The following is a 15930-nucleotide window of genomic DNA, read 5'->3' as shown; positions in this document are numbered from 1 at the left end:
CACACCAAGCCTGACCAAACACTTTGGAGAATCTTTATCTAGCTGGGATAATGAATGGGGAGAAAGATGAATACAAAAGCTGGGGGAAGGAAAAGGTCAGCTGCATGAATTTTCAGTCTGGTCCAGAAACCATCCCCTTCATTCTGGGAGCAATGACTGGAGATCATCCCTGCAACAGGTGATGCACTGGGGGATGGTGACAGCTGTGCCATCTACAACAAATGACGGCTCCTTGCCAGGACCCAGGTTGGGTCCTCCTTGCAGGCTCACAACCTCCTTGGAAGCCAGCCACGTCCTTCTTCTGTCTGCCCCCCTCACTTGTTTCCCTCCTGACATCACCAGCACATGGCAGCCCCTTGGCAGCCATGCGCCCCTGCTGCCACAGGACAAGTTGTTCTAGCTAGAAATTACCAACTCGGGGATTTGCTTTGCTCCTTCCCCCCACCGCCCAAGCAAGATAAAACACAAACAGCCCAATAACTGGCAGCAGGGAATACCCTGCTGCCGTGAGTGTTCCTGTCTGCCGTAGTCGGCAATGAAAGGGACTTTTGTTTTGTTCTGTTTGACAAGCTTGTCTGCAGGAGAAGAGCAAAGAATCCTGCCAGTTGGCACAATTGCTGCTCAGACTTCAAACTCCCTGTCTTTTCCATGCCGTGGAAGAAGCTGCGGCCAGCACTAGATGCTGCTGCTCTGACATGCCTGTGTACGCCTAAATACTTTGTTCACAGCCTGGCTCCGTTCCTTGCTCCTCTCACTGAGTGCAATTTGGAAGGCATGCATGGAGATGTATATGTTTAACATACCCAGGGAAGATTTAAAGCAGCTCAACGATCACTCCCGCCACACTGGGAGGAACATGAGTTGCAAGATCGGTTGGAAGACAGGTCTGTCTTGGAGGACAGGTCTATCAATGGCTACTAGCCTGGTGGCTGTGGGCCACCTCCAACCTCAGAGGTATGATGCCTCTCAATACCAGTTGCAGGGGAGCAACAGCAGGAGAGCGGGCATGCCCTCACCTCTTGACCGTGGGCTTTGCAGAGGCAGGTTTTTTGATATTAGAAATCAGGAGGTTGTATTAAATTCAGATTCCTTTAATGGTACAGCAGGGAAATGACTTGACTAGCAAGACAGAGGTTGCCGGTTCAAATCCTCACTGTTATGTTTCCCAGACTATGGGCAACACCTAGATTTTTGGGGGGCAGCAGTGATATAGGAAGATGCTGAAAGGCCTCACCTCATCCTGCATGGGAGGAGGCAATAGTAAACCCCTCTTGTATTCTACCAAAGAAAAACCGCAGGGCTCTGTGGTTGCCAGGAATTGACACCGACTCGACAGCACACTTTATCTTTAAAAAGGTATAAGCTGAATTGAACTTCTATTTGTAAGGGGGTCGTCTTAAATTCAGAGTTATCTTTGATTTGGGTAGATACTGGCACAAACCAAATGGTTACTGTATCTTTCTTGCTGTACTGTCTATATAGGAGGAGATTAGAGTTCTGTGTGTGTGTGTGTGTGTGTGTGTGTGTGTGTGTGTGCGCGCACACACACTCACATCCTTCTGGCATGCTGTGGATAGCATCAGACGTATACCAGCATATAAGTCATTATACCAGAGAGATGGTTTTATTCCCTTCATTTTTAACAGTCATTCTTCCTTGATCCTCTCCTCCCATTTTAAAAACATGTCCTTTAGTCCTTCCCATTTTGAACAGATATCTTTCAATTATCCCCTTCACACTATTTTAAAACAAGGATCCTCCCCTTAATCCCCTTATGCGTTTGAAAAGGATATTTATTTCTATTAGACTTCAACCTGTTTGTTTACAGTGATTGCTCCAATATCCCTCAAAGTTCTTTCTTTCATTCGTTCATTACTTCTCCTGTTAGCCCAGCCACCTAATGGCACAGCAGGGAAGCAACATCCCTAGAGAGCAGGAGGCTGTTGGTTCGAATCCCCGCTGGTTTGTTTCCCAGAATATGGGAAAGACCTATATCGGGCAGCAGTGATATAGGAAGGTGCTGAAAGGCATCATCTCATACTGTGCAGGAGGAGGCAATGGTCAACCCCTCCTGTAGTCTACCAAAGAAAACCACAGGGCTCTGTGGCTGCCAGGAGTCGAAATCGACTTGACGGCACACTTTACCTTTACTCTCAGCCCTATCTCGGAGATGATGCCAGGGAGGGAACTTGGAAGCTTCTTCATGCAAGCATGTGGTTGCTCTTCTCAGAGTGGCTCCATCCCCTAAGGGATGCTCACATATGTAGGGGAAAAAAGAAAACCACATGGCTCTGTGGTCACCAGGAACTGACACCAACTAGACAGCACAGCCTTTCCTTTCCTTTCCTGTTTACCCATGGAACTTTCCATTACCTGCTGCCCAGATAACAGTAAGATTTACCCTGGCATAAACATGCAAGGGAAAGTACTAGTAGGCAACTGTACTGCACTGCTCCAGACACAGAAGAGACTCAGCAAGCCAACAATCTCTGCCCTGAATGAGGGTCATGTTAGACACACAATTCATAAGCAAGTGGCTCCTGAGTTAATGTAGTAGAAGTGTAAGTAGGTTTCAAGCTGCGTTCTTGGCACCGAAAGGGCAGCATCAAGAAACAGGACTGTTACCAGATTCTATGTGGATGAAACATAGTGGAAGTATAATGATTTCAAATATAGTTTTTAGTCCAATTATGAAACAAACACTGCAGGAGCAAAACTGTTAGCTTGATCTATCTATCTATCTATCTATCTATCTATCTATCTATCTATCTGATTTATATACCACCCTTCCGAAAATGGCTCAGGGCGGTTAATCCTGATATGCTCAGCTGCCACACCACATCTATTAAATTGGATTTCTATTAAATTAATGGCCGGGATATTTAGAATCAGTGAGAAAATGCCATGATTAAGACCAGACAGACTTTTAAAAGCTGGAATCAAGCCTCTAAAAGACACAGAAAAGCTGGAATCAAGCCTCTAACGGACACAGCAAATCTGCAGAATTTTTCAGTACCAAGATGGAAGAAAGCATCCTAAATTCTTTTTTGATGTGAGTGTTAATTGATGTGAGTGTTAAGACCTGGAGCTACCGGAACAGCAGGTCTTTCTCTAGTACCTTTAAATGACTTGCATCGTCCACAATTTACAACACCTTAAAGGTTTTGTAAATTGTGGACGATGCAAGTCATTTAATGGTACTAGAGAAAGACATGCTGTTCTGGTAGCTTCAGGTCTTAACACTCACATCAATTTCGGAAGATGAATACAACTGAAGGAAGCCCGGGGGTGGGGGGTGCGTGGCTGGGGGAGTCAGTCATGTGACTTGGGCTCCCAGACAACTGTCTCCCCTTGCCCTATTATAGTTATGCCCCTGATGGGAGAACTGAGTAAAAACAACAACAACAACGCAGTAACTAACCAGACACTCTGATAAAGTCTCAAGTTACCCACAACTTAGATTATTCAGTTGACTGCTGGAAGCAGAATCAATAATGCAAAACAAGCCAAATTGTGCCATGATGCTTAATTGATTCCGCTCATGCTATTTTATTTGCATGTTTATTTTCCATATGCTTTGTATCAGAGGGCTTATTTCAAACTAACTGGCTGATCTGCTAGTTTTCATCTGTGTTCTTTCAATTCAAAATGGGGATGTTGCACGTTTCGGCTTTGTTTCTATTAGGTGTTTCTTGTGAGCGACGTTGAGGGCCTGCTCTGGGCTCAAATGGAAGGATACGTGTGTGAAAAACAGAGTACAAATAAATAAAGTTTTCAGTGGAGGAGAGATAGCCCTGAGTGTGCACAGCCTGGCATAATGTTCCCAGCATCTCTAATTCTCATATTACTGATCAACACTTCTGTCCAACTTCGTATTTCATAGTCTAGCCACTTGTTCTTTTAAACTAAGTGCCCACACTGAGATGCGCGAGAAGGCACTTGCCAAAAGAGGACACATCTCTCCAACTCTATTATTGGCTCAGCAGCTGCCCATCCACCACTCAAGGCTTCCTTGGAAACTAACAAGCTCAGCAAAGAACATTGAGTACCTGTCTCCGCAGATCTCTTGTTTTCTTGGTCATCTTGTCGATTGCTATGTTCAGCGGGTCTCCTTTTTCCTTCCTTCCAGTCTGTTTAAAAGACAACCATTTTTAAAATGTGTTAGGAACAGCAGCATATAATCAGAACATAACCAATAGTGGAATATTATTTGCAAATAGCTCTCAAACAGCCAAAAAGCACAGGTGGTAGCACTTAGATAACTATGATACACGCCTTATCAATGACGCTTGCAGCTGTTGGTAGATAACCCCCACGCCTTGAGGATATTTTATGATGGCACTGCTTAAAGGAATGTCTCAAAAGGGAGGGGGAAACCAAGGGCACAAGACAGATATCTTTAGAGTGTAAGTGGGAAATAGAACAACTGGAAGCAAATCGGAACCTTTGGGTTAAAGTAACACTTTGGCTTGTATACAATGCGCAGGTGCGAAAGTTATTTACTGCAGAGTATATAAAGATGGGTGGCCTGCCAGCCTGGGCAGGCCATCCACACCCAAAAGCTGTTGTTAGCAATGAAATAAAGCTTTGTTTGAAACTTTGATACTGGTGTCTGGTGAAAATACCTAATCAAGAGACGAGTGAAATACAGGGAGTAAATCTCTCTCTTCTAACAAAAGGGACATCCCTGCTGGATCAGGCCCAAGGCCTCTCTAGTCCATCATCCTGTTTCCCACAGTGGCCCACCAGATGCCTCTAAGAAGTCCACAGGCAGAGGGTGAGGGCATGCCTTCTCTCCTGCTGTAGCTGGCCTGCAACTGGTATTCAGAGGCATCTTGCCTCTGAGGCTGGAAGTGGCCTGTAGTCACATCATTGCTGCAACCTAGATGTACACATAGAGCTCCCTTACTGCCATCAGTACAAGGAGCGGATACCCATGCCCAGTTCTTTGAGCTTGCAGATCCTTCCTCTCCACTGAAATGGCAGGAAAAGCTGGTGCTCTGGCGTACACTGTGGATACATTCAAGCAGATGTGAGGCTCTAAATTAGGGGCTATTACTCTTAGGTCCCCAGATGATGTTGGGCTACAATTTCCATCACCCTCAGCCACAAGGGCCTAAGAGGGTGACTGGAAGTCAATTCAACGCCTAGGAACCCACTGCTGGGAACCCCTGTTCTAGATCATAACAAACATAACCTGCAGGGATGAAGAGGTTAAACATTAGCAAATGGTTCTTACTGTTCATATATCTGCAACCAATTTGCAACAGCATGCTTTGATTTATATGGTGCCATCCATTGAGAAATAGTCTTCCAACTTCTTCCACAGTAGCCTGAAACCTGGCTTTCGCCCCTGTGAAACCCCTCTTTTTAAACCAAAAGGTATCTACTCTATCATCTGTGATGTCTATGTGACTGTTAATGCATTTCACTATCTGGTCCTACTTGACTCTCTTCAGTTCAGAGGTCTCTGTGACTGTAGTCTCCGATGGTTCTTCTCCTACCTATTGTACAATGTTTCCACTAGGGAAAGCTCATCCTCTGCCTTCCCTTTTTCATTCAAATTCCTGAGGGTTCTGTTCTCTGACTTTATTCCTGGGCCAGCTGATTGTATCCAGTAGTACCATCCCAGTACCACCTGTAAGAACATATAGAACTTCTATTTTGCCCTTTATTATTATTATTATTATTTTTTAAAAAAACATTGCTATTGCTATTGTTCACCTCCTAGAGTCTTTGAAGGAGGCAGTATACAAGAATTTTTAAATAAATAAATAAATAGAACATATTGCTGGATCAGACCTAACTCTTATCTAGTCCAGCATCCTGTTTTCCATAGTGGCCCACCAGGTGCTTCTGGGAAGCCTACAGGCAGGAAATGAGGAATGTCCCCTCTCTTGCTGTTGCTTACCTGCAACTGGTATTCAGAAGCATCCTGCCTCTGAACCTAGAAGAAGCATATAGTCGTAAAGACTAGAAGTTATTAATACATTTGTCAGCCATGAACTTGTCTAAGCCGTTTTTAAAGCCATCCAAGCGGGTGGCAATCACCACATCCCATGGAAGATAATTCAATAAATTAAAATTCCAACTCTTCTATCCTAAATCTCTAATTCTTTATCTCAGACCTTCTCCCCTCCCTCCATCCAACTTCACACCTCCAACTACATGTCTGATATTTCCGTTTGGTGTCTTCTAACTGTTGCCCCTGCTAACTTGGCAAAGAGGCACCTTTTAACGTGGTAATTCTCTTTATTTAGCAGAGGGAGAGTAACTGGCTCTATCCACCCCCAGCATAGTATCTCCAGTGGCTGTTGCTGGTGTCTATCTCATGTTACTTTTTAGATTGTGAGCCCTTTGAGGACAGGAATCCATCTTATTTATTTGTTAGTTCCCTGAGTAAACTGTCCTGAGCCATTTTTGAGAAGGGTAGTATAGAAATCGAATGAATGAATGAATGAATGAATGAATGAATAAATAAATAAATAATCTGGAAGAGCACTCATTTCTTTCAGCAAGGCGTATGCGGGAGAACATCCTGGTAGAATACTCCCTCTGTATTCATCTTGTTAGCCTCTGGCTCAACAGAAATCCACAGTTCTTTTCCATATTAAGTTTTTCAACTCTACTATTAAGGGAATAACTGCTGAGTGCAGCAGATTACTTTAAAACAAATCATAAAAGGATGAAGAGGGGAGATTAAGGTGACGGTAGATCACATCGAAGTTTTCCGCTAATGCAGTATATCCCTCTACTCTAGCCTTTGCTCTTAAAAAAAAAAAAAAAAAAAAAAGCAATACTCCTCACTATAAAACGAATATTAAGAGCTTCTAATCTCCATCCTGCCAGGCAGCCGGGATGTTAAACATGATAATAAGCAGCAAAACAGCTTGAGGACAGAAGGAAAATGTTCCTTACGACAGTAACAAGCCTCACATTGGCAGACATTAGGGTGCAGGATAAAGGGAGATTTCCACTTAAAACATCAATTTTTTTTCCTACAGGAAGTCTCAAAGCAAAAGATCCTCAATGTAAATGTTTAAAAGGAAGGTGGGGGAGGAAAATGGTATTTTATAGTTCACAGTGAAATAAATTTTTAAAAAAAGACTTCACCATGAAAGTTCCACTTTTTTTTTTAAGGTGATCTCAGGGCATGTACTACCTTAGCTTCGGGAGGAAGGCTCTTTCTTTAAATATTTGTACATCTTTTGACAGTTTTTTTTTTTTAAATAGAGCTTTTAATTCTGAATTAAAGTGCTGCCTTCTGTTCTTTGAAACAACCTTGGTGTTCTCTGTAGTGCTGAATATTCAGAACTTAAAATGAATATGTGAATCAAATGCTGGCGCTTCCAGCTAGTAAAGAAAGCAAAGCCGTGGGCTGGTGACTGAACAATCCTCGGGGAATGCATCAAAGGGGGGGCGGAGCAGGCCAGGGCTTGAAGAGTTTGGGCCCTTTAGAAGGTTTTGTGACAACTGTTTGCAGGAAACTCTAGACACCCAGATCTCATCAACAAACAGACCAGCATACAGACATGCAGTTATAACAGGCCTAGGAAAGTAATCCATATTGATCTGGAGGCATTTATTAGCCGGTCTTCAGCAGAAGCTCTCTGAGTGGCTTACACAAAGATAAAACAATAAAATGAATTCAAATACACTGGCAAGAAAACACAGAAGGCAATCAAACAAAATAGCAGTATGCTACCAGCATCAAAACGAATTGGTCTAAGAAGCCCCGGCAAGTAAAAAAGCTTTCATAGGACTGTAGAGTTGGAGGACGGGCTTATAGGCCACTAGTCTATAAGCCCTTGCTTGATGAAGGGCTTTCAGAGCTACAGCACCCTCAAGGGATGGCTGTCCAGCCTCTGCTCGAAGATCACCTGTGAGGAAGAGTTCACCTGCCCCCCTGAGTCATTGGCTCCCAGACGCGGGGAGAGCATGGGAGGAAGGTTGCTTTCACCGTACCTTCCCCCCTCCCAGACAACCAAGCAGGTCTTCTTCAGCGTTCCTCCTGCGTGCCCACACGGGAAACCCTGCTCTGTGCAGCTCCATGAAGCATGGAGCAGGGCGGAGGGATCCCGGACTGGAACTTAGGAACATAGGAACATAGGAAGTGGCCATATACTGAGTCAGACCATAGGTCCACCTAGCTCAGTATTGTCTTCACAGACTGGCAGCAGCTTCTCCAAGGTTGCAAGCAGGAATCTCTCTCAGCCCTATCTTGGAGAAGCCAGAGAGGGAGCTTGAAACCTTCTGCTCTTCCCAGAGAGGCTTCATCCCCTGAGGGGAATATCTTGCTGTGCTCACACATCAAGTCTCCCATTCAGATGCAACCAGGGCAGACCCTGCATAGCTATGGGGACAAGTCATGCTTGCTACCACAAGTTGTTCCGGCCTCTGGGCATTCCTGAATGCAATGCCCAGCATGTACGTTGCATTGGGGGTTCCCCTCTGAGATGGACGCTCTATGCACCCATCTCTATGATTCCTCGGGCTGCACCCAGTAGCCGGGTTAAAGATGAAAGAGCATCCTTAACTTTGGATAAAAGCCAGGTTCGTTCAAGGGGTTAGGTGGGTGGGGAGCAGAGGGATTCACAGTGATTCTGCCACTTCTCATGAGTAGCCTAACCCTGCCTGGGGCAGCCCAGGCAGGGTTAGGCTGGTCGTGGGGAATGAGTTAGGTTAAGAAAAGGAAGTGGGGAATGGGTTAGGATAAGGGGGTTGAGGCAGTCTAGAGCAGGGATTCTGAACATTGGGTCCCCAGATGTTATTGGACTTCAACTCCCATAATCCCCAACTAAAGGCCACGGGGGCTGGGGATTTTGGGAGCTGAAGTCCAAAAACATCTGAGGACCCAACGTTGAGAACCTCTGGTCTAGAGGAAGTAGGGAAAGTGTAGAGGACCAATGGGAAGATACTGAGAGAGGAAGGTGACATGTGAGCAGGAGAAGTGGAGCAGGGGTGTTGCAAGGTGGGATTGGGGAAGGAAACTAAGATGGGCCCCTGCCCCGCCTCCACCTATTTCTTCAGAGGGGCAAGAGGAGGAGGACAAAGAGTACAATGTCACCCAGGAAGTGGATTCCTCGGGGGTCCAGCAGCATTTGTTCCTCTGTGCCCCGAAGAAGGAACAGAAGAGGGGGCAGGCAAGAAGGGAGCACAGAGGTAGAGGTAGCCAGAAGATGCAGAGGTGAGGATGGCTGAAGTGTGTCTGCACTGAATACATTTGGAGTAAACAGCCAAAAGACATGATTCAAGGCCAAAGAGACGGGAACAATCATCCTACTGAGGCTGCAAGCTGTACATATGCACTACTTCAACTCCACTGCCTACTAATGCAGACAATTTCATGAGAACTGTGTATGGCTATACCAAGAAAGACCGTTACAAGTGCACTTTTTTATTCCATTGCTGATATACTGCACAAAGGCCTGTGTGTGCTGTAACAGGATGTGAGCACAGTTGGAGAAGAGCGCCCTTGTGCAAATACAGTAATTTCACCCAAACACAATATGGCCATTGGAAATAACTTTGAAAGGCTTTGAAAGGGGCTCAGACAAATTCATGGAGGAGATGTCTATCAATGGCTACTGGTCTAGTGACTATAACCTGAGAGGCACGATGCCTCTGAAGAATGCCAACAGCAGGAGAGAGGGCATGGCCTCACCTCTCGCCTGTGGGCTCCCTAGAGGCAGCTGGTGGGCCCCTGTATGAAACAGGATGCTGGACTAGATAGGTCTTGGGCCTGATCCAGCAAGGCTGTGCTTATGTTCTTAATGCTGAACCGTGTTTTCACCATTTGTGCATTTGTGCAAGAGTGCTCACATGCAATACCATGGACATTACAACACACAGAGAACTTTGCACAGTATGTCTGCCCATGTCTGCATCGCGTGCTATATGCTCATCATTTTAAAAATGCATGCTAGAGGTCTTTTCAATACAGACATGACATTGGTATATTTCACCTGGAAATAGTGACAATCAAGCAATGCATACAACAGAGCATCACAGAAGGGCAACCATACTGAATATCTATTAATAGATCATATTGCCCAAGGATTACAAACTGGCACACAATTGAACTCTATGCAGCACATCCCAGATGGAAGCCAAGGGTGGGGGTGGGAATCCTACATTTTTATGTGTAACTATAATCCAGTTAGCCCTCTTTTGCACCCTGCCTAGTAGGTGAAAAGAAAACTCTCTATAAATGGTTTAAACAGCATAAAGTGCAGGTGATGCATCTTGGCTCCGGGCAGCTTGACGTATGCCATCTGTTGTATGCTGAAAATATATGTGTTTATTAAAGCTTACTTAGTTTACCTCCTCTATAGACATGGCTGTATCAGAACTGCATTGTGGTGGACTTAAGGCTGTAGCTGAATCTCCAAAGGATATTTAATGAACAGCATTATTTATTTTAAAATTACACACGCATGCATGTGTGCGCGTGTGCGCGCACACACACACACACACACACGCACACACACAGAGACAAAGTCATAAAAATTAATTGGGCTCCATAAACTAAAGAACAGATGTTTGTCACTGTGTTGAAAAGTGATGAAACCAAGCATTACCTCAGCACAATACTTAAACATTAAGCAACTTTGTTGAACTATTGAGATGCCCCATCGCTACCCATAAAAAGTCTCATTGATCAACACCAAATTGGCTGTTTTGAATGTGAAAGGTTCAGCATGGCGAAAGAAAACAATTCCATAATCAGGGGGTAAAGATAGGCTGCTTATCCCAGAGGTTTGGTATAAGAGGAGAGCTGTTCTTTTGGTATGAATTGTCCCCTTTGCTAAGCAGGGTCTGCCCCAGTTTGCATTTGAATGAGAGACATGTGTGAGCACTGTAAGGGGAGGGACTGCTCAGGGAAGAGCACCTGCTGGCTTGCATGTAGAAACTTCCAAGTTCCCGCCCTGGCATCTCCAAGATAGGGCTGAGAGAGACTCCTGCCTGTAACTCCGGAGAAGACGCTGCCAATCTGTAGACAATACTGAACCAGATGGGCCAAGGGTCCGACTTAGAAGAAGGCAGTTTCTTATGTTCCTATGGAAGAGCCAGAGGAGAGCCGGTCTTGTGGTAGGAACTGGAAGCATGAATTGTCCACCACTCTGATGTTAAAGAATATACACTATATGTGTGAATTCAGTCTCAGCTACATTTCCATGAGTCAAAAGTCCCGGATATTGTGAGATATTTTCATTTCACTACCTTCACCACCTGAGGAGAGCTAGCCTTGGAGAGCTAGCCTCAAACATGAATTGTCTACACTAGGCCTGCACAATATAAGGCCTGGGGGCCGGATTCTACCTTTTAGATAGCAACTTCCTATGTTCCTTCCTATGTTCCACACCTCCAGCCATACCACCGGTATACTTAAGACTACTTCTGGAGAGGGGTCTGGGATGAGCTCTGTCCACAGGACCCAGGTGTGGCATTGGACAGAGCTGGGTTGCCCAGTGAGGCCCTCCGGTCTCTCCTACTCTGAACCAATGGGCTTCAGCAAGTGCATGGGGCACCATGGACAGACCCCCAAGACCGGGAGGCTTGTTTTAGCCTCATGGCAGGGGTCTCCTCACAAGTTGCCATGCCACGGCAACTCATGATCACCAACAGTTATTTATTTATTTACGTAAACACATCTGTATACTGCCCAACATGCAAGTCTTGTTCCACTAACCTCATTTAAGGGGAGGGCTACTTTGGTAGACTAGCCACCAGAAAACCACCAGGCTTGCCTGTGAGCCCGGAGGTTCTCACAATGGGTGAAAACTGGGCTGGGCTTCTTTAACCCATCCCCTGCCCCCATCGTGAGAATAGCATCAGTATATGGCAACTTCCTATGTTCCTATGACTACACCGCAGATGTCTTTTATATCAGTCTTTGTTGGCAAACACGAAGATGCTACCCCAAAAGACTCCAGAAATCCATTACTGGACTGAAGGGATACCTTTTAATATTTCACTTGGCATATAAATGTGCCTACAGTCAATCCAATCCTGTGGTCACAGGGGTGCAAAAGGTCCCCTTGGGTGATCTCAACAGACCAAGATTTCAAAGAGACCATTAAGAGGGGTTAGAGAGGGAAACGAATGCCTGCTGCTACAGTGAATGAGGTTATTATTGCCTTCTTCAGAAAAAAAAAATATTGTAGAATTTAGACAATCATTTTTCATAGAACACTGTTATAGAACTCTCTTCTTACCCATTGATTACATTACTTAAGCAGCATACGAACAATAGTTCAATATGTGGAATAGTTTAAAAACACAGTGTGACACACATTTATTTATTATTTATTTATTTTACATTTTATATCCCACTCTTCCTCCAAGGAGCCCAGAGCGGTGTACTACATACTTAAGTGTTTCCTCACAACAACCCTGTGAAGTAGGTTAGGCTGAAAGAGAAGTGACTGGCCCAGAATTACCCAGCAAGTATCATGGCTGAATGGGGATTTGAACTCAGGTCTCCCCGATCCTAGTCCAGCACTCTAACCACTACACCACACTGGCTCATGATCACATAAGATCACTTGCTGTTTCTTCACTTGATGAATTTATGTATTAAATTGAATTATATAGCCTGTTCACACATTGGTGCAGTTCAGAAATAACATGAAACTGGAGTCCAACGTGGCAGAGGTTGGAACTCCAGTATGCCTGGATTCGTGAAACCACAATTTCACTGCAAAAGTGACTTGCGGTTTGTATCGCCAAACTCCAAATCGAATCTTCATTTGGCACGAAGGTTCATCACCGAGACCTCTGGCTTGGCCGCCAAAGCATTACATCTGTTCCTGGACTCTGCTATAACCACAGTTTCGTGCCAATTTTCAAACTGATATCATAGAGGCAGCAGCGGTACAGACATGCCCATGATTGCCACTGCTCCATGGTGGTGGTGATTCTCGCTGGCCACCTCTCTGATTACCAGCCCCACCCCTTGTCACCTATCCAGCTAGACAGTTGGCAACATAAGCAGGACACCCCCCTCACAATGCCAGGAGGGGAAGATTTGGCAGGGGGTGGGTTCCTGGGATTGGGTTTAATAGCCAGACCCAAGCAGGGATTCTTGAGCTTCTATTCCAGCCCCTTCCCTTCCGGGAATTCATGATCCCTAAGCCTACTCATGAGCAGAACTGGTCACCAGGGTCAGCAGTATGCCATTCAAAGGAGAGAGCTGTCATCTGTGAAGGAGTATGCCAACCCAGGGTGGACTGTGCTCACTCACGAGAGTACCAGGCCATGGGGAAGAACCATCAGAGGGGAGGGAAGGGGAGAGAATTGCCGAGTAAACTCTCTACTAAAATGTGTGATGGCAAAACATCCCTTTCTCCCATGGACTGCTCTCTCACAAGAATGCTAGCCCCTTGGCGATCGATATTGAGCCAGGTTGCTCTATGGAGGAAAGCCGCGGGGACAGGTACTCCAGCGACTGCTCTCCCTGTCTTGGTGACTGTGGCCAAACCTTGTCCCCTGCCAGCCAGTCCACTCATGTGGACATGTGCACCCTTGCTTGTGTCCCAAAATTGTGACCCCACTCTCCCAGGGTAGCTGGAAATTGGGGATCCCCTCTCCTGTGATTTGCCAGGCTGGCAGATCTGCATATGGCACAACACCGCACCAAACCCAGAAATTCTGAATGGGTTTAAAGATCTGTCCATGCACTTGGTGTTTCCCCCATCTGTGAACGTGCCCCGGCTCTGACACAGGGAGGCGAGTCTCATGATCAGTGAGACCCGCTTTTGCCAGTTTAGTGGGGAAAGCGGGCTAAGCAGACAAGCAGGGCGGTAGCCCTGGGTGGCTGGATCGGCTGCCCACACGACTGCTGGCTCCATGACGGAGCCGCCAGGGGCTGGGGAGTTCAGGGGCCACGTGGCTCCCGGAAGCTCGAGTATGCCCTGCACGAAGGTGCAGGGCAAACTGGAGAGACCCCCAAGCCAGGAGGCTGCTTTTAAGCCTCTTGGTCGGGGGTCTACTCATGAGCAGCTGCGGTGTGGAGCTGCGCCACGGCTACTCATGAGCAAAAAAAAAAAAAGGGTTTAAGGGGAGGGCTAGTTTGGCAGGTTAACCACCCGGAAGCCACCGGGCTCGCAGGTGAGCCCAGTGGCTCCCACGATCAGGCGAAATCGGGCTAGGCTCCCCTAGCCCGATTTCGCCTGATCGTGGGAATAGCCCCAGGGAGTGCCAAATATCCTTTGGATGTGCACAAGGCATCACGGTGTGTGTGTGTGTGTGTGTGTGTGTGTGTGTGTGTGTGTGCGCGCGCGCGCGCTACTGCTGTTGTTGTTGCTGCTGCAATGATTCTGTTCTATTTTTTACCATGGAGAGTTAGGGGCCCCAGACAAGTAGGGTCCCCTACGTTGGGTTAGCTCAACTGATGAGTGCACAGTCTGAAGGGAGACCTAGAGGTTTCAGCCGCATGGTGCTCCCCAGTAGATTAGCCAGCACATGAGAGGGCAAGCCCATCAACAGCACACAATTCACAATCGTGCTCAGCATGCTCCCTTCGAGATTGTGGCCGCTCCGCTGGCGTGCATTCATTCAGCATGAATGTATAAAGCACCTCCTAGTGGAACATAAAATTGGCCATGCAGGGATACTTTCACAAGCAAGTTTCATCATTGCTTCACTATCAAGCAATGAGATAGGAGGTGTCTGTTCATGTCCAGAATTATTTTGGAAACTCGTTCTCCACTCATTCCAACAGATCCTTGGGTCCAGGATTAATCCAGGAATATCACACCTATAACAGAATCATTAATCCGAACCTAATGCTTCTTGACATCTGCACCAAGCAGAAATGAAACCCTTGTGGAAGTGACCTGTGCTACTCAGAAGAATGCTACATACAAAGAATTTTGTTTGGGCAAATGGGAAGAGAAGATGTCACTCGTGCTGGAAAACATGTAAACTGGCTATTATGATTGGTCGACGAGCTGCAGGTGCACAGGCAAAACTACCACAATACCTTCAATAACGAGGACAAGATTAAGAAAGACTTGGAATTAAGGGTTTCAAAAGAAACCCAGCCCTCCTTTCCCTGTACAAAAGCACTATCCACAGATGCACAGCTATACATAATGGCTATACAATTTATAATACTGAAGGGGCCTTGCTTCTTCAAACATCTCTGCAAGGAGGTGCTAGGAAAAGCCATTGTTTTTGATCACTGAAGTGCTTCCTCCTGGAGTCTTTGCAGCTGATATAAAAGGAAAACGCTAAAACCACATCAGCAGCTTCATCTACGAACAGATTATTACACATTGTGTGTCCAAAACATCCCAGCGCCATTTACCCAGTAATTTATCCAGCAAGAGACAGCCGGACAGATTATGTATTGATCCAACAGCTATAATGCCTTAACATGCATTTCTTCTCTCCCCTGCAACCCGCATATCACCAGCTAAGAGGACGACTCCATTATTCACTGTTCATTCAGGACTTCAATATCACACTCTTTTATTAAGGTATACATTACCATTCCGAAAAGGGGGTGGGGGCGGAGGAGACCTAAAATGATTCCCTGTATTTCCTTCCTGCTGAAAAACATCATCATCCTTGTAAAGAAATGGTCTTTAATATCTCATGACTGGAAAGCAGAAATGCAGTCGGAAAATGGAACACAATCCCGCTGATGGCACAGCTGGCAAAAACATCCATTTTGTTTCTTCAACAGGAGCAACTCAGTCTACCCCATCCCGTCTCTCCTCTTCTCAACTTACTTTACCCTACCAGTTACAGCCTCCATGTCTGCCCCTAGATGACCCAAAGTGAATGACGACTTGTTCTAGTACATAATCAGATTGGAAGAATTTGTTGGATATGGGGAAAGGGGTTGAAATGCATCTGCCTTTGGTAACCCAAATGTTCAGGACAAGCAGCTGGCAAAAATGACTTGAAGCTGCCTGATTG

At 45.8% G+C, this 15930-nt stretch overlaps 1 protein-coding gene across 5 annotated transcripts in view; it reads right to left on the bottom strand.

Moving 5' to 3' along the window:
- The window catches only part of CTNNA2 (catenin alpha 2), a 783863-nt gene that overhangs the window by 208628 nt on the left and 559305 nt on the right, over window positions 1–15930 (bottom strand). For all 5 annotated transcript variants that reach the window (XM_053257021.1, XM_053257022.1, XM_053257024.1 and 2 more), the window contains one exon: window positions 4050–4130. In XM_053257021.1, coding sequence (XP_053112996.1) covers window positions 4050–4130 — 81 coding nt within the window. The remainder of the gene's footprint in view (window positions 1–4049; window positions 4131–15930) is intronic.

Source organism: Hemicordylus capensis, chromosome 5 (assembly GCF_027244095.1).
Source record: "Hemicordylus capensis ecotype Gifberg chromosome 5, rHemCap1.1.pri, whole genome shotgun sequence".
Taxonomy (NCBI): Eukaryota; Metazoa; Chordata; class Lepidosauria; order Squamata; family Cordylidae; genus Hemicordylus; species Hemicordylus capensis.
This window is presented reverse-complemented; position numbering and strand designations above follow the sequence as displayed.